Raw genomic sequence first — 21,377 nt, forward strand, 5'->3', positions numbered from 1 at the left:
ATTTCTGCTTGTCTTTGTATCCGAACTGACTGCAAATATATCTCAATTGGGAGTACTGCATCATGTCCAAACGTCAGTTGGAAAGGCGTAGTGTTTGTAGCTTCTTTTGGAGATGTTCGACAAGCCCAAAGTGCTTGGTCCAAAGTTTTGTGCCAATTCTTGGGTTTTTTCCCTACATGTTTCTTTATAAGACCAATTATTATCTTATTTGCTGCTTCGACTTGTCCATTTGCCTGAGCATAGTAAGGTGTAGAGGTAAACAACTTGAACCCCATATCTCTGGCGAAATCTTGCATCTTTCGCCCAGTGAACACTGAAACTTGGTCTGTGGTTATACTATGCAATCTTTCAACATAGAAGGCCAATACATTCCGTATCGAAACAAAAGCCATTTCATTTTGTGCCCCGCTTGGTGCGCACCACATGCTCCGCTATGTACATTTGAGAGAGCCAAATATGCTTCTGCTTCGCCCAGACACTTTAATAAAACTCCTTCGGGAGTTTTCTTAAACAATTCATTTCCCATTAAAACGTATGATAAAGCTCGATATTTTACCTTTCTATTTGTGTCTGTCGAAGGATCTTTTAAATAGTTCACAATTGGACTTCTCCAATCTGTGTCTGCTAAAGAGTCTGTATTCAAAACTTCAAACTCTTGTTTGTTGGCAAAACCTAATTGTGAGTTCTCCAAGTCACTTGGGGAGAGCCTGGTAGCCATTGCCTTGCCTCTTACTTCGATCAGCTCTTCTAGTTTTTCTTTTGATACCCTGTATCCTGAAGCTAACTGTGCCAAATCATTCGCTTCTTGATTTTTCACCCTTGAAACGTGATTTAAATCCACGTCCTCGAATTTTTTGAGCAACCTATTTGCTATGACAAAATACATGATCAAATTTTCTTTGATACACTTGTATTCTTTCGTCAACTGCTTAATCACTAGTTCAGAGTCTCCTTTAATTTTGACTCTAGTTGCCCCCAATTCTAACAAAGCTTCAAGTCCAGCGATCAGTGCTTCGTATTCAGCTTTGTTGTTGGAGCATAAGGGACCTTCAATTTTGTACTTGAGCTTTGTTGGAATTCCATCAGGAGAAATTATTAGTACTCCAACGCCAGTTCCTTCTTTGTGGGTTGAACCATCGATGCCATTATCATCTTCTTGAGCTAACATGGTACCTATTGTATTATCTGACGCTGAAATATACAGGCGCATGTGTTTCTTCCCATTTGAGGGAGATAAAATTGGTAGATGCATCAAGTATTTCTTTATCTTCTCGAAAGCTTCTTGATGTTCGGCACGCCATTCGAACTTTCCTTGCTTTAGTCGAAGTAAAGGAGAAAAAGCTTGTGTGTGTCCACTCAAGTTAGAGATGAATCTTCTCAAGAAGTTTATCTTCCCCAGTAAAGACGGTAATTCTTTCTTCGTGGATGGAGGCTTTGTTTCCATAATAGCCTTTGTTTTGTTTTGATTAATTTCTATTCCCTTTTTGTGGATAACGAAGCCCAGGAAATCTCCAGCCTGCAGAAAGAAAGCACATTTAAGGGGGTTCATCTTTAAGCCATATTTTCTCATTCTCTCGAATGATTGGCTCAGATGGTCCAGATGACTGGTATCTGAAACAGATTTCACCACAATGTCATCTATGTACACTTGCATGAAAGTTTCTATAAAATCATGGAATATAGGATTCATTGCTCTTTGATAAGTTGCCCCAGCATTTTTTAAACCAAAAGGCATTACAACCCATTCGTAGGTGCCTATGGCCCCTGGGCAACGAAAAGTTGTTTTAGACACATCTTCTTCTGCAATGAATATTTGGTTATACTCAGAATATCCATCCAACATACTTAGATATTCGAAGCCTGCGGCTGAATCTACTAACATTTCTGCCACGGGCATGGGATATTCATCCTTAGGCGTTGCTGCATTAAGATCACGAAAATCTATGCATACTCTTAATGAACCGTTCTTTTTAATAACCGACACAATATTAGCAATCCATTCGACATACCTCGTAGTTCTGATGAACTTGCATCGTAGAAGTCTTTCGACCTCTGCTTTGATCTTCGAATGAATTTCTGGTGCGAACCTTCTAGGAGTTTGCTTGATGGGCTTTTTCCCTTCCTTTATGGGCAACTTTAATTCGACCAAATCTCGCCCTAAACCAGGCATCTCGTCGTAATCCCATGCAAAGCAATCTTTGTTCTTCTTCAACAACATGATGACTTTTGCCTTCAAAGTTGGCTCTAGTTTTGCACTGATGTATGTTACCCTCCTCTGATCTCCATCTCCGAGATTTACTTCTTCGAGTGGGTCTTGGGCTAACATTTTGATATTTGCCCCCATTGGGTCTTTCTCGAATCCCAAAGGCTCTTCGTCGTAGATTGCATCCAGCCTTTGACTCATCTCCTCTCCTGAGATTTCTTAGGCTTGAACTGGATCTTCGAGGAACTGGGGGGTAGGATGTATTCCAGAATCCCTCATTTCTGCTTCTCTTTGAACCGTACTGACCGTCATGTGTGATAAATCGGCTTCGAGAGCCGTGTTTCTTTTGTTCTCGGCTATGTAAGCCGAAATCTTTTCAAAAAAAGATGCTTCAGACATGACCAACATCGTCATCCCAGCCTGTTGGCCGTATTGTTGGTGAATGCTCCATCGGTGAGGTATCTTCTGGACCGTCCATTATCTCTCTATTCCATTGGAATCCATTAGGATGTAAAGACAAATAGTATAAAGAATTTCTGTTTGGAGTGTATATATCTTCAGCTGCATGGCAAGGTCCTATGTTCGCCAAATTCCTGTCGAAACTAGTTTTATTGACCTGATTGACTTCAGCCATGTAGTAACTTTGATCTCCTTTGATGTTCTCTACTATGCCATCTTCTCTCCAAATGGTTAGTCTTTGATGCATTGTCGAAGGCACAGCCGCCACTCCATGGATCCACTCTCTTCCAAGCAAAAGATTGTAATTAGCCTTTGCTGGTATCACCATGAACATCGTTGGCCTGGTGACGGAACCCACAGTTAAATTCACTTGGATTACTTCTAAAGTTTGCCTTATCTTGCCTTCATAGTTGGACAGAACCATGTTATGTGGTCTTATATCAGTATCGAACATACCAATTCTCTTCAACATGTATTGGGGCATTAGGTTCACTGCTGCTCCCCCATCTACTAAGACTTTATTAATGCCAACAGTCTCAATCTTGGCTCTTATGTAGAGTGGTTTCAAATGATTCCTCATACCTTCATCAGGCCTTTCGAAGAAAGCGTTCTGCTCTTCGACTGCCCCATTGTTCAGCATATAATAACACACAGGTCTGTGTCTTGCCATCTCTTCCTCATCAGCTTCCTCACAATCCTCAACTTATGTTTCTTGGTTAAACTCATGAGGGAGTACTGACACAACATTGCAATTTAAGTTTATCGACGATACTCCGTCTGAGTCGAAATCGTTTGTCATCCTATCGTCTTCCTTCCAAGGGCTGGAATGCATTTTTTCTTCTTCTTTCTCATTTTCAGAATCGAACAGCTTACGCTCCACTGGAGGTTTATTTGTCCTTGCCCCCTGCATTGGGATTTGATTGCTACTTGATTCTCCAGTCTCCCTTGGTTTGTATTCCCTTTGGGCTTTCTTCATCCTCTGGTGCCTTCTCCATTGTGATCTGGACATAGGATTTTTGCCTTTGTTGTTCTCCAACCTGTACATCTCTCGATTGGAAGTCTGGAATTGCATCCTATATGCCATTGCAGTTCTTCCTCCTTGGTCCCAACTTCGCCATTTGTTGGTTCTGGCACCAGCTTGCATCCATCTATCCCTGGGTATGTCGGCAGGAACTTTGAATGTGACCCTTCGAGCTCTAGGGTGTGGGCTGTCAGGCCTCCTTGATGGGGTCCTGATATCGAACCCATACAAGTTGGGACGAAGTCCTTGAGTTTCCCGACCCACGTAGAGATACACCCTTTCGAATGATCTTGCTAGTAATTCATCATAAACTGCTCCACACCTAGGGCACAATGCAATCTCAGAGTTATCGTTGTGACATCTGACTTAGAAACCCACCAAGCTTTCCTCAGTCCTTGGGTACACCTTCAGCAATAAGTTTCCACCTCTCCAAGGCTGCTCCATTCTTTCTCGCAGGGCCCTCTCGAAATTGGCTTGAACCCTTCGATTCAGCATAACTGAACATCTTGGGCACATCAGCATTTTTCCACCATTTTTCACATGACAATCCCAGAGATAATCCTTCAGACTGTTCCCTCTTGGTGGGATTTCAATATTTCCTTTCTCCCTTATCAGCCATTTTTCTAGTTCTTCTATTTCAGATAAAGGCCGTCTAACATTGACCATGTTAACAACTACCGGAGGAGCCTCGTAAATTCGTATCTGCTGAAGCTTCACTGTGAGGTCTTCAGTGGCCTCACTTGTTTTTCCTTTCAGATCTTCAGTCATCTCAACATCAAAGGATTCTTCAACATCAGTATTGAAGATCGAATTGGCATTTAGGCTTTCAGTAGCCTGCTTTCCACCTGAATTTATCTCCGATTCAGCAGCATCAATTTCAGATACTTCCACCATGTTGACGTCAAATGGTTCACACAAGTTAGTGTCAGCCACACTCAAAGGATCTGTGTCAACCTTCATATGGTTCTTGGTTTTGTCAGCAAATTTCAGACGTCCATCCTTGATAGCATTCTGAATTAAATCCCTGAAAAGAAAACATTGTGAAGTTTTATGGCCTAAAAAACCGTGATATTTGCAAAAACCTCGCTTCTTCCGTTGTTCTAACGAAGGAAGTTTTGAATTGGGAGGTACTATCATCTGGCCATCTTTTACTAATAAATCAAATATTTCGTCACATTTAGTGACATCAAATGTATAAGTTTTCTTAGGAAATCTATCGCTTTTATCATTCTCTACTGGATTTTTTCCATTAGAAGGGGTGAGAAATTTGCAAGAATAAGGTGGCGCCTCTTTTAACTCAGCAAGATCTATTTCGACCTCTTCCATACTGTATGAATCTTCGAAAGGTTCACCATCAACGTCGTCTGCTTCGACGTATGCTGCTCTCTCCTTCTTATAACTTTTACTTGCTCTGGCCTTTTCTGCTTTTAATCGTTCGACTTGTCGAACCCTGTCTGCCAATTGGGCCATATCTCTTAGGTATTGAGTATCCAGTTTCTTTCGAATTGAATAATCTAGGCTACCTGCAGCCATTTCAACTAATTTGTGCTCTGGGACAGTCGTGAAGCATCTTGACTTCAACAAACGGAACCTGTTTAAGTAATCATCTATAGATTCCGTGAACTTCCTCTTGATGCTAGCCAATTCTTTCAGACTTATCTTGGTTTGACCCATGTAAAATTGTTCATGGAATAATCTCTCCAAGTGTGCCCATGCATCTATGGAATTTGGGGGCAAAGTAGTGAACCAAACAAAAGCATTTTTTGTTAGCGAACTAGGGAAGTATTTAATCCTTAAATCTTCGTTCCCTGCTAGATCCCCTGCTTCCGTCAGATACCTGGCTACGTGCTCCACGGTAGACTCATTGGTGTCCCCTGAAAATTTATAAATTTTGGTACTTTGGTACCCCTTGGCAATTCCGTTTGCATGATATATTCTGCTATTGGGGATGTATAATTTGGGCGTCGAAGCCCGGTATTAAGGCCATTGTTAGCCATTATTCTCTCTATCATGGCAGTGAGATTGTTCTCTATTGCCAAATTGTCTCTCCTAACCCTATGGACCACTTCGTCAGGATGTTCGTTTCTTCTTACCATCACCAGATCAGGCTGTTGCTGGGCAACTGCTTGTTGGCCAATGTTAGTCGTTTGCCTTCGAGTTTCTAAGTCTATCACTTGGTTTTGCTCGACTGGTGTTGGTCTAGATGGTGGTGTTGTGGCTCGAACTTGTTCTAGAATGGGTTCCCCTTCCTGATAAGTTGATTGGTTGTTCCTTCGTCTATTTTGTGGAACTCCTAAAAAATATGCCATTCGATTTATTTGAGATGTTATTTTTTGGAAAGTTTCCACATTATCCTGGTTAGTCCTAGCAATGTTTGTTGCTAACAGATTCAAGATGGAGCCCAATTCTTTGGCAAGAGTTCCTAACATATCATGGTTACTTGCATCCATTTCCTGTCGAAATGTTGCTTGACTATTTGTGGTAAATGGGGGTATTTGGGCAGAGAAGCCAGTATTCTGTGCGCTTCGACCTATCGAACTGACATTCGGCGAAAATGCCGTCGGGTTAGTTGTAGTGTATGTAGGCCCTGATCCTCGTAATCCTTTCATATATGAATATGGCATTCCATATGGATTGTTGGGTCTCCAACCTTCGAAAGTCGATGATGGTCCTGGGGAAAATAACTGACTTGCAGCGTTTGTCGAGAAAGGTGGTATCTCGCTTGCGCTAATGAATGGAGGCGCGGTGGTCGAACTCGAAACTGGTATAGTCCATGTTGTCCCTGTAGTATTTTCAAGCATCGCCTGGGAACTACCTATGGGTTCAGATCCTATCGAAACTGGTATAGCCTACGCCTCTTGAGTAGAAGTCGAAACGTGCGTAGAATTTGTCGCTACTGTTCCTGACCCTTGTGGGGGATCTTGGTTTCCCCTCCACTGGCCGCATTGACCATTTTCTTGTTGTACCTTCGTTTAGGAATCGGTTGTGCACTTTTGGTTAATTTACCGTTCCTAAGGTTTATACAAGGTCTTGATATTTTCTAGACAAAACAAAACAATCAATTAAAACAATCTGTTTGACACCGTCCCACTGGGCGTGCCAATTTGTTTACGGTGATTTCCGGTAAACAACCGCTAGTCTTCCAAACTATAATAAATATGATTTGGTTACTCGCAGGATCGACTAGATTGATCCTAGGACATAGTCAAAAAGGTTGTTATTCATGATAGTTCGAATTATGTATATGGTTGGCTTGTCTCGAAATAAGAAATACTTAATCAAAGAAATAAAGATTAGCAATCACCTTGTTATACACGTAAATATAACATCAGCGAAGGGTAAGATAAAGATAAAATATAAGACAAAACTGTAAAGTGCAAGAATCTTAAAATGTAGAAACTTAAATGCTTCGAAACTAAATAGAATGAAAATAAAGAGTGCAGGAATGTAAATGACGGAAAGTAAACGAAATGCAGTAATATCAAAAGATACTTGAATAAAGAAAGATACAAATGTATTTAAAATGGTGTTGGTGTCATACGTACATTTCTCAGCGAAACTCGTTCTCTTAACACTTGATACTTGAGCAATATGTGAGTGATTTGTACAAAATGAACACACGGAATCCTAATACTAAGACCCTTTTTTATACTAAATTTGACCCTAACGGTCCTACACTAATCTGATGCCACGTTACTCATGAGAATCCTTGGGATGCCATCTGTCTTTGTGCAGTTATATAAACTACTTCGAAATTCAAATCCTCCCGCCTGAATCCTCTTTCGACGCGTGGCAACGTAATCAGAATCGAGAATACCACGAAAATACGCTAAGCTTCAGTACTTTACATATTTCGTAAAAACGTTTAAGTCCCAAAAGATGATTCTTTTCGAATTTAGCTTCAGTGCTAACTGTCTCCGTTCCAACTTAAACCATCATTCTCGAACATGGCCATCAGTAGCCATTTTTTTGATCTCAAAGATGGTCATCAGTAACCATCTTCCTTCGAATTTCAAACCTTCGAAGGATATTCTTCCCAAACGAAATCTTCAGCTAACAGTATGATGTTTTGAAAGCAAGGTACGGCGACATTTCTTCAAAGGCTTACGGTTTGAATAGCAAGGTAAAAGTTTCTCCTTTTTGTTCTTTATGGTGGAAAGACATTTTTAAGATTAATTCTTCTTCATCTCCTTCTTCTTTTGATTCTATTGTTCCTATGGTTGGAAATTGTCGTTTTATTATTCGTAATGGCCATAACACTCCGTTTTGGTATTCTTCTTGGTTGGGTGATTCGGATTTATATGAGGATTATCCGGATTTATTTCTTGCTTCTCATTTAAAGGATGTTTCGGTGGCGGCGACGGGGGGGTGGTCGGAGGAGGAGTGGAAGTGGGGGGATTTAGGGTTGCCCGTTCTCATGGAGGAAAATCCGATTCTCACGACTCAATGGTTGTCTTTGAAGAGCCGATTGGAGGATTTCAATGGTTGGGAGGTAGGAAAGGACACCGTGTTATGGAATGGTAATTCGGATAGGGTGTTTTCGGTTGCTTCGTGTTATGAATTTTACGAAAAGTTCAATTTTGTTTATGGTCTTCCTATTAATCATGCGGAAGCGTTCGGTCTTTTGTGGGATATGGAAGTGCCTTTTAAAATAAAGGCTTTTGGTTGGAGGTTATTTCACGATAGACTCCCTTTGAAGGATCTCTTGGTGGTTAGAGGTATGTCTTTTCCCTTGGTAGAATTAAAGTGCACTTTTTGTGGTAATAGTTCGGAAACTCGGAATCATTTGTTTTTTGGTTGTTGGGTGGTAAAAAATATTTGGAGTAAGATAGATTTTTGGGCGGGTAAAGGGGTTATTTTTGAAGAAGAGTGTTTATCAAATTTTATGGAATGACACTCATTCTTCCATAGTAAATTGGTGATGGATAGAAAGTTGGACATAGTTTGGTTTGCCACAACATGGTGCTTATGGTTGGTTAGAAATGGTGTTTGCTTTCGTAAAGAGGCATGGAGTGTTAACAACACCGTTTGGAATATTAAGATGTTGGCTTGGCGTTGGTCTTCTTGTGGAAAAATTACTCATCCCAATTATTCTTTTTACGAGTTTTGTAGGGAACCTTTGTACTATCTCTCGTAATGTAATTGGTTAGTAATTTTTCCTTGGCGGGGTTTTCCCGTTTTCTCTTTTGTAATCAGGTTGGAGAACTCTTAGTTCTCCCTTTAATGATATCTTGATTTCTAAAAAAAAAAAAAGTGGAGCACTCAATTATTCAACATCATTTTAATCCAATAGTGCTTGTAAAATATTGAACATAACTCTTTTTGACTATATTGAACTGTACTTGATAAGTTTTTATAGACTAATTATTCACCAATTTATTGATACAAAATTTCTTACATTTTGTAACAATTGATCACTCATATGAAAGATCCATGCATCTCAATAAACAAAGAATATAATATGGAAAATTTATAGAAATTGATTTCCTCCTTTTTGTAGGTTATTGGACAAGGAGCCAATTTTCACATAATTGTACTTTATGTGATAATGGTATTGAAGATTCTCAGCATGTCTTCTTTCAAACATCTAAATTTTTTTTAAATAATCAAATTTTAAAATTTTAATACTACCAAACTAACCAATCTATCTTCATAATTCTCAATATAAGTGTTACAGACCTCTGTCCAGTTTATTCATGTTGAAGTGTACGGACTAGTCAAAGATCTCCAATACATGGTGACTATTTTGTATGCTTTCAACCAGCTTGGAACACGGGAAGAATTTATGGCAAGATATTGATAGGATTGGCAGCACCACTAATTATCCTTGAATATTATAGGTGACTTTAATAATGTGCTCGAGAGCAATGATAGGAATGGAGGGAGTCTTGTTCAGGAAAATGAGTATAAAGACCTTGCCTTAATGATGCAAAACCTGGACCTCTTTGAAGCAAGATCTAAAGGGTGTCACTATACTTGGACCAATAAAAGTACCATGAATCTCATATATTCTAGAATAGATAGGATGATTGGAAATGTTGACTGGTTCCAATGGTTCCAAAAGTATAGCAATGCCACTGTGGAGGTCCTAAAACCTAGAATATCTGATCATATGCACCTATAATGGTTGGAGATATTAAATATATGCAACAAAGAAGAACTCTTTTCAAGTTTTTGAGTTGTGTAACATAGGAAATTACATACATCTACACTAATACATTTTTGGCCTACGGCCAAGCTAAAATTTTCCACAGCTCAGAAACTGTGGCCATATATATGATATGGCCAGGGTTTTCAAAGCGTAGAATTATGTTATAAAATATTGAATCCGGAGTGGGAAACTGTGGCATTTACTTCAATTGTCACGGTTAGACAACTGCAGATATTTTTAGCCGCAAAGAAAAACCGCGACCTTATAATTTTGACTACAAACTGTGGCCCAAGTCCAAAAAATTAAACCCGCCAGATTTTCCCTTTTTTTTTAATTTCCCTTTTCTTAATTAATTTCTTTTACAATTTTTTTAATTAAAAAACATTAAAAATGTAAATACAAGTTCTCATTTGTCTAACCTAATTTTTCCTCTCCCTCGCCGTCTCCTTCCTCAACCGAATCACACTCTCTCCTTCCTCAAATTGGTCCTCTCTCTCACGATTTTGGATCTTTCTCTTCTCTAAATCCATTTCCTTCAAGAGAAAATCGTGAACGGTGATGGTGGTGCGGCCTTCTTCTATTCTCATCAAAAACGGCAGCGCGACCTCCATCTCCGGTGAGATCTTCTTTCCGTCACCGTTCGATCCTCTCCACCTCGTCTCAGCGTCTTGAATCTGTAAAATTGGGTGAGATATTTTCAAACCTATTTTGTATACTCTCTCTTAATCTCTCTTCTTCTATCTCTGTATATTTTGAAGGGTTTGTGTAAATTCTCAATTTTAGGGTTTCATGAATGTTAGGATTCTTCTAGGCTAGATTGATGGAACTTACCAGTTCAACTTGGAGGAGTTTATTCCAAATATTTGTCAATTAGCTCAAGAACCAGGGGAAGATGAAACGACAAAAGCTGTTTGGGCAGCTGGTTTGCAAGTCCTTTCTTCATTGGTATTTATTTTGCAATTCCATAATAGTTTAGATTCCAGCTTTTCCCTTTGAGAACTGCTTGAAGCATATGCACTCAAATCAAATAAGTTTTCAATTATTTTCAGTGTTGTCTATTCTGATTTACGGTTTATGTGTAACATTCCAGACTTTAATCCAAGATATCACTTAAAACAGTTATTCTGTTAGAAAATGCGATTACTATTATAATATGATCTAAATATGTATTCTTTACAACTTTGAATTTGTTCTGTAGGTTCACTATATGGGTGAACACTCTCATATATCAGTAGAGTTTAATAATGTAAGTAGCCATTTACATCTTTAGTAGAGTTTTCTTATAACATTGATATCTTATTTCATCTTATAGTGATTTTTTTCCGTTATAGTGATATCTTATGCTGCCAAGTATCATTTATCTCATATCGTTATGCTATTCCTGTGTTGTGTAGACATACATGTTTAAGTATGACAATGTTCACGGTCAGTGGAAGAACGACGAACTCACCGTCAAGGACTCTAACATTCTTCTCTTTGGCCAGAAGCCAGTTACTATCTTTGCACACAGGTATATAGTTTTGTTTTGATTCATACAGTTGAAATGAGGTTATAGTTAATCGATTTCGATTCATATAATCACATATGGAATTTTACTGAAATCACATTTGAGATTAGCTGCATACTGAATCGGTAACTGGTTTGGCTGCAGGTTCTTGGTGTGGATAAAACGGCTTCACAACAGGAAATTAATAAGGCATATTACAAGTTGGCATTGCGGCTTCATCCCGATAAGAACCCTGATGATGATGTGATTCTTTAAGGCTTCATTTTATGCTGTGGATTGTGTTCTTTCTCTCATTCATTTCTTCGTTTTTTTCCTTTTGGTTTCTGCATTGATTCCATCAAAATCTCATATCGGTTGTCGAAAATGTTCTGTTTTTGGATAATTTTAACTATCAGTTGTGTCATCTTTGAATAATCATGTGTAGTTATCATCTTGGTGGCGTTGTCTGCTGTATAATTTTACTTTTCTGGATTTTGTTAGAAACTAATAAGAGTTCTTTTGCTTATTGTTGGTATAGGTGTTACTTTGAAGATTGCAAGAATCACCAAGACGGGAAATGGCCATAGCAATATTGGACAAGAGCCAGGGTATACACTAGAGCTTCCATCATCAAATATTGTGAACTTTATTGCTAAGGTATGCTACTTGTAGCTTGTAATAATACATCTTTCTTTAGAATATATTTATATGCTTAGAGTACATGTGATTTTGTGTGTAGGGAGTAAAACTTACTCTAGATTGCTCGACTTGGTCGCATGGTTCTTCTGAAACCATGCGTTGAAGTAAGTTTAGTAACTAATTAGCTAAACATTGCTCATAACCAATAATTTTGTTATAAACTTTTTCTATAATTTGGTTTTGGAATGTATATGCAGGCAATGAGAGTATCAAGTGCTTTCTATGTTGCAGGATGGCTTGTTATTTATTTTTCAAAGGTTCTTCATACAGAACCTATGTGATTTTTTTTGTCATAACTATTCTCCAAGGATTAAATGAGTAACTTAAGCTTGTTCTCTTTTATACATATATATATATATATATATATATATATATGGTCCAGTTCCTTTGGATATTGGGAGACTAGCAACAGGATATGGAATGAGAGTCTTTTCATTTGTGGTTCGTTGTAGTTTTACTTGTTCAATGAAACAATTCTCAAACTTTCATTTTTAAATACTTGCATATGTTCAATTTATGTGACTTAATATTTGATTTATTATTATCATATAAGGTTCCTATCTTCGTAGCAGAAATCTCACCAAAAGAACTCCGAGGAGCCCTCACTATATTAAATCAGGTATATTTTTGCTAAACGTTGTGACCTACTGTTATACCCCAAAATTTGCCCACATCTTTTTTCAAGAAAACTCCAATCTGAAAATTAAGAGTCTCATATAAATATGGATTATTTCAACAAATATCCTAACATATGAAACACTTAGTTTTTAGAATTTTTCTTATACAGTAATTTGGCTTGCAGTTGAATTTATTCTTACGCAAACGCCAAATACTGTTTATTACTTCACACATGCTATTTATTTATTTACAGATAAATAGTACTGACACAATTGGTACAGAGTTAAATCTTTTTGCAGGCGCAGAATCAGGAAACTCAGACTGTACTGGTAACAAGTAGATTATTATTATCTTTTGTTTCCCACTAATTTTGGTACTATATTCCATTATTTTCAAAAATCTTTTCAAATCTCTTTTTCAAAAATCAAATCTCTCTTTTTCCCAACACTATCTCCACTTTCTTTCAAATCTTACTTCCACTCAAATTTTCCTTTTGTACGGAATCACATCATTCCCCAACGTCTCTATCCTTCTTTCCACTCTATAAATACCTCCCATTTTCTTCCATAAAATCTCACATCAAATTCTAACTCATCTTTCAAATTCCTACCTCATATCTATTTTCTCTTCTTCCCTGACAAGAATGGCAAAGTGGATAGAGACACTGTCTCTTACAGTCATCACCATTGCTACGGTGATCATGACTTTCTTCTGCCTGCATAGTCCTGAAGAGTGTGGACCTGCAATGGTTGCACTCCCAATCATCTACATGTTATTGTTCATAGCATGGGTCATTAACCGTCATTCCTGAAGTCTGCCGTGATTCTTATTTCTTAAATGTACCGTTTATTCGTCGTACTGTTCAATATAGTATGTACTGTCAGTATTAAATGTTGTACTATTTGTCATAATATTGCTTAATTACTAAGATAATATTTTGTGTGTTTTCTGCCAGTCAAATATTCCTATTTCTGTGCATTAAATAATTTTCAGGGTTATTATCGGTAATTTTGCCCGCATACCGTAAATATTAGTTATTTAGTATGTCTATGTTTTTTTAACAAGTCATGTAAATAAACTTTCATTTTTCACATAAAACAAAAACAAAAACAACAAAAAAGAAAATTAACTTTGACTGTTGATTTTTCACTCTAACTGCTACGTCAATACCTGGACAGTCAGTTGACAGCCAAACTGCTGGCAGTACAATTCTCAGTGTTTTGTACCATCAATCAAATCAGTCTTTCACAATTCAAAATTCCAAGATTTTTGTTCTAGAAGTCTTCTGAATATCACGCGATTAGCAGAGACTCAACACTGCACAAAAATCAGGTACGCTTAACCGTCTCCTACATAAACAGTCCCTGACTAGGGTTTTCTTGTTTTTACAGGAGAAACAAGTTTTTGAGAGCTCAAATGGATTTCATACACATCCATATATCTCAAAGTACCATCATACAAATTTTCAAACTTCAATTCACTCAGACGCACCGTCAGCAGCTCAAACAGTCAACAGACGACCCGTTTGACCAAAAAAGTCAACAGACAGTCAAAAATGAAATTTTTTGTCAAAGTCCATATTTTGTCAAAGGATTCATCATTTGATCATTGGATGATCATAATTCATCAAGGAAAGATAAAAAATCAACAAAACCCTAAGATTCAAAATTAGGGTTTTTGCCTGAAAAGTCAACTCAACTTTGACTGATCATAACTCTCTCATCCTTCATCCAAAAAATTCAAACCAAAGTTTATTTTGAAGGAAATTCAATTATCTTTCAAATTCCATTGATCCCATGGTCATTGGATTCACCATTTGAAAAATATGATCAAAGACATTACAGGTCATTTTCAAAGTCAACAAAAAGACACTTTTTTCAAAAGGACACACAAGGAGCATCAAAAATCATTTTGACATGAGACCAAAGACATTGGTTAGAGGACTCTTTGAGGTTTCCAAAAAGTGCAAGATCTCCTTCATATGACAAAAATTGAGGGATTTACACCTTGTTGAAGTTGGCTAAATTTTGGAAAAGGCATGAAACCAACATTGCTCAAAAATGCATTTTTTCCAAAAGGGGCCAAGTTTTTATGGTTCAAACATCTTTGCCATGTTATTATGGGCCTCCCACGACCAAGACTAAGCCCACACCATTTTTATTCATTTTTTGCTTGATTTTATCTTATTTTAAGATTAAAATTAAAAGGAAAATGGATGGATAAATGGTAGCTTAACTTCCAAGCATGACTCACCCAAGGAATCTTCATCTTTCTGCAGAGAATTGAAGAGCAAGGCAGGTGCATTGAAGGCAAGAAGACTTGGTCAATAATTCAAAGCTTTTTAATATAAAAAATGCAAGAATTCCACAAAGGCAACTAAGATGCTTCTTAGCTTCAATTCTAAGCACTCAATGCTTATATATAGACTATCATACTTCAGTAACATAGAGAGGACGAATTCAGTAGCATTCATAAGCATATAGCACTCTTGTAACAACTTGTAATTTTCAAAGAAACTTGGAATTCGAATTTTAAGTTTCAGTCCATTTCAATACAAAATAAATATTCAAACACCTTCCTTGAACATCAATAAACGTATCCCAATCAATTGCAAGCCTTGAAGCTCACTAAATCGAGCTATACAGGTCATAATTTGTTCGAACCTAAATCAACTTGTATCTGGTTATTCACACATGCTTAGCAAGATGTAGACATATAATTAAGTTTGGTTTGAGGTGTAGATCATTTCTGGAAACTTAATTGGAGTTTGAACACGTATACACGAAACTACCATTTTAGGGTTCTTCATCTCAAAATTAGGGCTTTCTGAAATAGGCAAAATTAGAGGTTCTAAGTAGTACCATTAGGTTCGTATGGATCAGACGAGTTGAATGGTACCATCGCGCCAAATTTCTTTGCACGTTTACCCCTATTCGTTATTTTGCAGGTATGAAGCTCATCAATTACAGCGCTCTTTCATAAAAGCGCTGTAAAAGGCCCTAGCGAGAGGTTGAAGATGATGAGGTGTCCCCACCTCATTGGACAGCCAGCGCGCGAACTTTTTAAAATTTCCTCTAATTCTGTGCTTTGCAGGTGTACTGATCACCACGTGCCTCAATTTCTGGACCATCTAATCTCATTTAATGAATCATCCAACGCGCCAGATCAAACAATCCTTATCATGGACCCTCAATCCAACCACACATGATCAGTATCCTTTTTATTTTCTATTTTATTTTAATTTCTTTGTTAAATTAATTAAAAATAGTTTTAAAAATCCAAAAAATACACAAAAAATATTTTTAGACTTCTAAAATAATATATTATTTTCTGAAATAAAAATATTTTATTTTTCTTCAAAATTTCAATATTTTGCATAATTAATTAGTATATATTTATATATTTAATTTTTAATTATTCTAATCAAATCAAAAAATCATAAAAAAAATTGTTCTTTATGTTAAATATTGTTTACATATTATAAACTAATTTTGTACATATTTTGAATAATTTTATCCTTAAGTTTTAATTATTTGTATAATTATTTGCATAATTATGTTTTAATTAACTTAAATCAATTTCAAATCAATTCCAAAAATTCCAAAAAAATTAGTTTTGTTTTAAAATTAATTAACAAATATTTTGTACATATTTTAAACTTAATTTCTAGGTTTAAATCTATTTTCATCTTTTTTCTTCATTTTAATTTAATTAATCATGCATTAATTATAATTAAAATAAATCATAAAAAAATCCAAAAACATGCCTTTTATTTTTCTTGCAATTTAAATTCCTAGATAAATGTATAGGATGTCAAATTCATGTAAATAGGTTAGTTTACATTTCCTGCACAATCGATGTAATAGCGTAGATTTACTTTCTGCACTTTACATTTCCGCATTTTAATTTCCAGCAAATATAAACTGCGTGTATGTCAAAGATAAAATTGAACCGTTAGATCACTAACTTCAAAGATAAATATCTGAATCCAATCACAATCACACTTGCACCTCTTCAGGTAATCCCTTTCTCATTCTTTTCAAAATCAAAGTCAAAATTCTACTATTTTGAGTACAAAATCGAACCTTGCGTTTATATCCGGTGAAAGGATAGATTTTTAAAGGAAATAGGATAAAGACCTTACAACTCAGGGTAGACCTCCTAGTTTGCTTGCTCAAATCAAAACAAACAAAATTCTCATACACTATTGTTCTTCAAAACAAAACTTTCAAAAAAGACAATACTTTGTATACATCCAAACACGGATTATTACAAAGTTAACGTTCTTTTCAAAACATCTTTCGAAAGATAAACAAGCATTTTGTATACATCCACACACGGATCATTACAAAATTCAATTTACAATAGTATTTGAAACCACACATGAGCAATTTCAGAGCAATTGAAAAGTGATCGAAAAACAAGTGAGCTAAGCAAACTTAAGAGCCCATGGATAACCATGGATACAAAGGGTGCTAACACCTTCCCTTTGTATAACCTACCCCCTTACCCAGAATTTCTTAAAGGTCTTTTTTCTGTTTCTTTTATAAACCTTTCCTTAATTAGATAAAATAAAAGGTCGGTGGCGACTCTGTGAATTTAAAAAAATGCGAAAGCATTAAGCGATAAAAAAGAGTCAGTTCACGTATCTCTACAGAACAGAGGTATGGCCCGGGATTAAAAAACGGAGGTCCACACCTACAATCATCATAATAACTTAATAACTAACATTATAGTATCTAAATCACTATGGTAGCATTGTCATATAAGTTTGTTTTTCTTCTTTTATAGTTCATGATTGTTCTTGGGGCATCCGTGTCATTCGTAATTGGAACAGTACTTTCATGGAGGGCTTTATCTTTAATTGGTCAGTTTTCTTTGCAATTTGAATATAATTTCACTAAAAAGACTGTATGCAGAGCACACGATTTTAGAACAGTATAAATTAATTGAAACTTGTAAGTACTAAATAAACGTTTGCGATTACAGGACTTATTCTCGCTGCTGTGTTGCTTTTGGGTCTATTCTTCATTCCAGAGTCTCCTAGATGGCTTGTAAGTAATAAATTTCTATAAAAAATTTAAAATATAAAGTGTTTAGCACTACACCAAGAGTGCTAATGATTGACGCAATTACAAGTGGACCAATTGCTGATTTCGTCGGCCGAAAGTGAAGACATGGATGATACAAGAACAAGAAGAAGAGGTAGTAGCATTACATACAAATTAAGCTTTATATCTGATGGTAAGCAATTCTTTTTTCATGACAATACGAATTGGATGCTGGGAGATAGAAATATCATCTGACTTTTGAATAGTTAGGATAAATAAAATCAAAAGTTTACATGTCAATTAATGTTTTGACTTTTGAATAAATTCAGTGAACTAGGTTGGTGCATTTAGTTGTAAACCTATAAACAATTAAACATTTTGCTTCCTCAATCTAGAGCAATTAGTCTAATTCTAATTGAATTTGATAACTTTTTGAAAATTATTGCAGAGATGAAATAGAAGATGAGCAATATCTTTTTGAAGGTGTGAAGATTTCAGAAGTAGAACAGCGTGACCTAAGGTACTAGTTGCTTTTTTGAGTTCTACAAATTTTCTTGTTACTTTATGATACGTTCTTATTTCCTTAAAATGCTTTCGCTCTAAAAAGAAGTGTCAATTAAATTATGTAAAGAAGATGCCTTATGTAACACCCAAAATTTAATTATTTATTTAATTAAGTTGTATAAGGAATTAATTGTTGGAATTAGTCGAAGTTAGAATTTTTGGCATTTTTATAAGAGGCGTAATTGGAATTATATGTTGTTTTGAGCGGTTAAACTGAAAATTGTCGGAGTCGGTCGTGTATATTGGTAGATCTTTTTGGTTGATTTGTTTGTTATAATTATGTCGAATAAGTTGATTTGCAGGTGTGGTTGAATTGTTCTGGTTTATGGAATTGTGTTGTTGATGAGTTGCTATTGAATGTGTTGTTCTGAATACTTGTTGTTGATTTCGTTGTTGTTTGGAATACATTGTTGTTTATAAGTTGTTGTTGATTAAGTTGTAGGTCGAACGACCAATGTTGGATTAAGTTGATGCAATTCGTTGCATGTTCAAGTTGTTGTTTAAGTTGTTGTTGTTCTGGTTGTCGTTGCGGTTGGTGTTGCATGGCATACATTGCATTGTTTAAGTTTGCCTCGATGGCTCCTTTTTAAGTTGGCCTTGATGGCACCATGTTGAAGGCTTATGCCTTGTTGAAATGCCTCGATAACCTGCCATTTGTTTAAGTTGGGAGTTCTGCTTCAAATGGTACCACATGCATTTGCACAGTTGTGTCACATTTTGAGTCGTTGTGAAGTTAATGTTGTTATGAGTTGCTGTTGATATAAGTTGTGTTGGTTTGAGTTGTGAAATAATTATTGTAATTATTGTGATAATTGTTGTTGCTGATTGTTGTTATAATTGTTGTTGCAAATTGTTGCTAAAGTTGTTCTTATAACTGCTGTTGCTAGTTGTTATTATAACTGTTGTTTGAAAGTGGTGATAATTGTATGATCTGATCTAATATATTAATTATCATACTTTTGTTTATATTTTTCGATATCTCACCCCATCTGCTGATGTTTCCCGTACCATGGGAAACGGACAGGTACGCAAGATAGCGGTGGAAGTTTGAAGTGATTTTATGAAGTCTTTAGTTGTTGTTAGTCGAGTTGGTGTCTTGCTCTGATACGTAGCACTCGGGATGGGATTATGATTGTATTTGTTGTTCTATTGTTGTTGTTATTATTATAATTGTAGACCAAGTTGAATAATAAGAAGTAATTACTGTTGTTTAAGTTGTTTTTAGTTGAATAAAAATTGATGAATAATTATAAGTTGAAGTTTGATCTAGTTGAATAAAGTTATGTATGAATTATAATTTTAAAGTTGTAAATGTTGAATGCTATGTATCAAAGATAAATGAAATACAGGTAGTTTGTGGTTTTAAGTTGAAAATGTAATGCCTCATGTTTGATGTTTTAAAACTTTCTGCACTATGATTTTATTATAATTACCGGGTAGAAAATGGGGTGTTACATTAGTGGTATCAGAGCAGGTCGGTCCGTCCGGCCAGAGTTGTCTAATGTTGTTTATTCCTCTGTACGCGACAAGTGTGTTAAACACTGTCGGTACTTGTTGTTTTCTGGTTGTTGCAGGTATTAGTTTGAGCGACGTGAGGGAGAAGCTTTGCTTCTCGGATGTGTTTTAGTTGGAAGTTGCAGAGAGGATTGTTGTCTAGGTGTTTCGGAAACTAAAGTCGCCGAAAGAATTTTCCTCTTGAGTTATAAAAAGTTTGGGAGCGATGAGTTGTGTTAAGGACTGTTTGGAAAGTGATTAAGTTGAAGAGAATGAGTTTTGGAGCGAAATTTCCGTAAGCAAAACGCAGGAAAATTTCTAAATCATTGTGAAACTTCGAAAATTCATAACTGGAGTTCTGGACGTCCGATTTGAGTCCCGTTTAAAGTGTTGTAAAGCTAACGAGATGAAATTTCTTAGTAAAATAGTGGCAGAAGCTGTAACAAATTTATTGGTGGCAGGATGATGTTGGAAAGAAATGAAGTTGTCGGTTTGAGTAGTTATTGTGTAAACTGTTGAAAAAGGAACAATGATTAAGTGTAGGATTATTGTAGACCTTGTTATGGATTATTAGTAAGTGATTATAAGAGTTGTTGCAGTTGTTAGAAGTGCGAAGAGCATAACTTCAAGAATGAGGAGTGCTGACGATGATAGCGTTAAGGAATGTTGTTCTGATATTATCACAGGATGTGTGGTAGTATGAAGTTGTAAGACGTCAGTGTTAGCAAGTTCAGATGGTTTTGTAAGATATTGAATTATGATGCTTTTGATGGTGTAAGTAGAGACATTGTTGTAGTTGGTAATGATGGTTATACTCCATTATAATTGTCGTCTATCTATTGACAAATTGAGGACTTGATCACCCTTAATCTCTTATTAATAGTAGACGGAAATTGTATTTGGATGTTATAGACTTATCTTGCTATCTCGATGGTGCATAAAGTGGTGAATGTTAAGGGAAGTATGAAGCTTGGTTGAAGCTTTTGAATCATATAAGTTTATAGAAACTCTAATAGGACGGTGAATTAAGATGGAGGATCAGAGTCGCGAGGTTGAAGCGTGATGTGCCAGAGTGTTGGGTTTTCTTTTGAATGGTGCCGATTGTAATAGGATGACCTTGTAAGTGTTAGTTGATGATGAGTAGTGTGGCTATTAGTCGAGTTATGTTATTCAGTTGGAATTATAATAATTTAGCCGTTGTTGCATTAATGTTATTGTTGGTTACCGTAAGTGATGAGTAATACTCAGAGATATTATGAAGTTGATTAAGTTGGTTACCTTGACGTTATTATGTGAGTGACTTGACAGGATGATGATGTGGGATTGTATAACCGAGTATAAGTATGATATGGTTGATTGCTACTTAAAAAGTTGATACGTCTGATGAGTTACTAACGGTTAGGCCGCGAAGTACTAGCATGCAAGTATTGGATTTGAATATTGTTGAGTTGATGTTACTACACAAGAGTAGTAGTCGAGGTGTTGCCAAACGCGGTTGAGGATCAAAAACTAGATGTGGGATGAAGTTGAGGTTGGAGTTGGTGGATAGAATTTTCGAGGACGAAAATATTCTAAGTGGGGGAGAGTTGTAACACCCGGAATTTAATTATTTATTTAATTAAATTGTATAA

General features: G+C 36.3%; 1 protein-coding gene across 1 annotated transcript; it reads left to right on the top strand.

Moving 5' to 3' along the window:
• Positions 1 to 12,400: 12,400 nt before the first annotated feature.
• Positions 12,401 to 18,086, top strand: LOC131624417 (sugar transporter ERD6-like 7). The gene is made up of 4 exons (XM_058895357.1): positions 12,401 to 12,460; positions 12,573 to 12,638; positions 17,429 to 17,504; positions 17,627 to 18,086. The coding sequence occupies exons 1-4, from the start codon at positions 12,440 to 12,442 to the stop codon at positions 17,710 to 17,712; spliced, it is 249 nt and encodes an 82-aa protein (XP_058751340.1). The 5' UTR covers positions 12,401 to 12,439; the 3' UTR covers positions 17,713 to 18,086.
• Positions 18,087 to 21,377: the final 3,291 nt, after the last annotated feature.

This window comes from Vicia villosa, unplaced genomic scaffold, assembly GCF_029867415.1.
Source record: "Vicia villosa cultivar HV-30 ecotype Madison, WI unplaced genomic scaffold, Vvil1.0 ctg.000121F_1_1, whole genome shotgun sequence".
Lineage (NCBI taxonomy): Eukaryota > Viridiplantae > Streptophyta > Magnoliopsida > Fabales > Fabaceae > Vicia > Vicia villosa.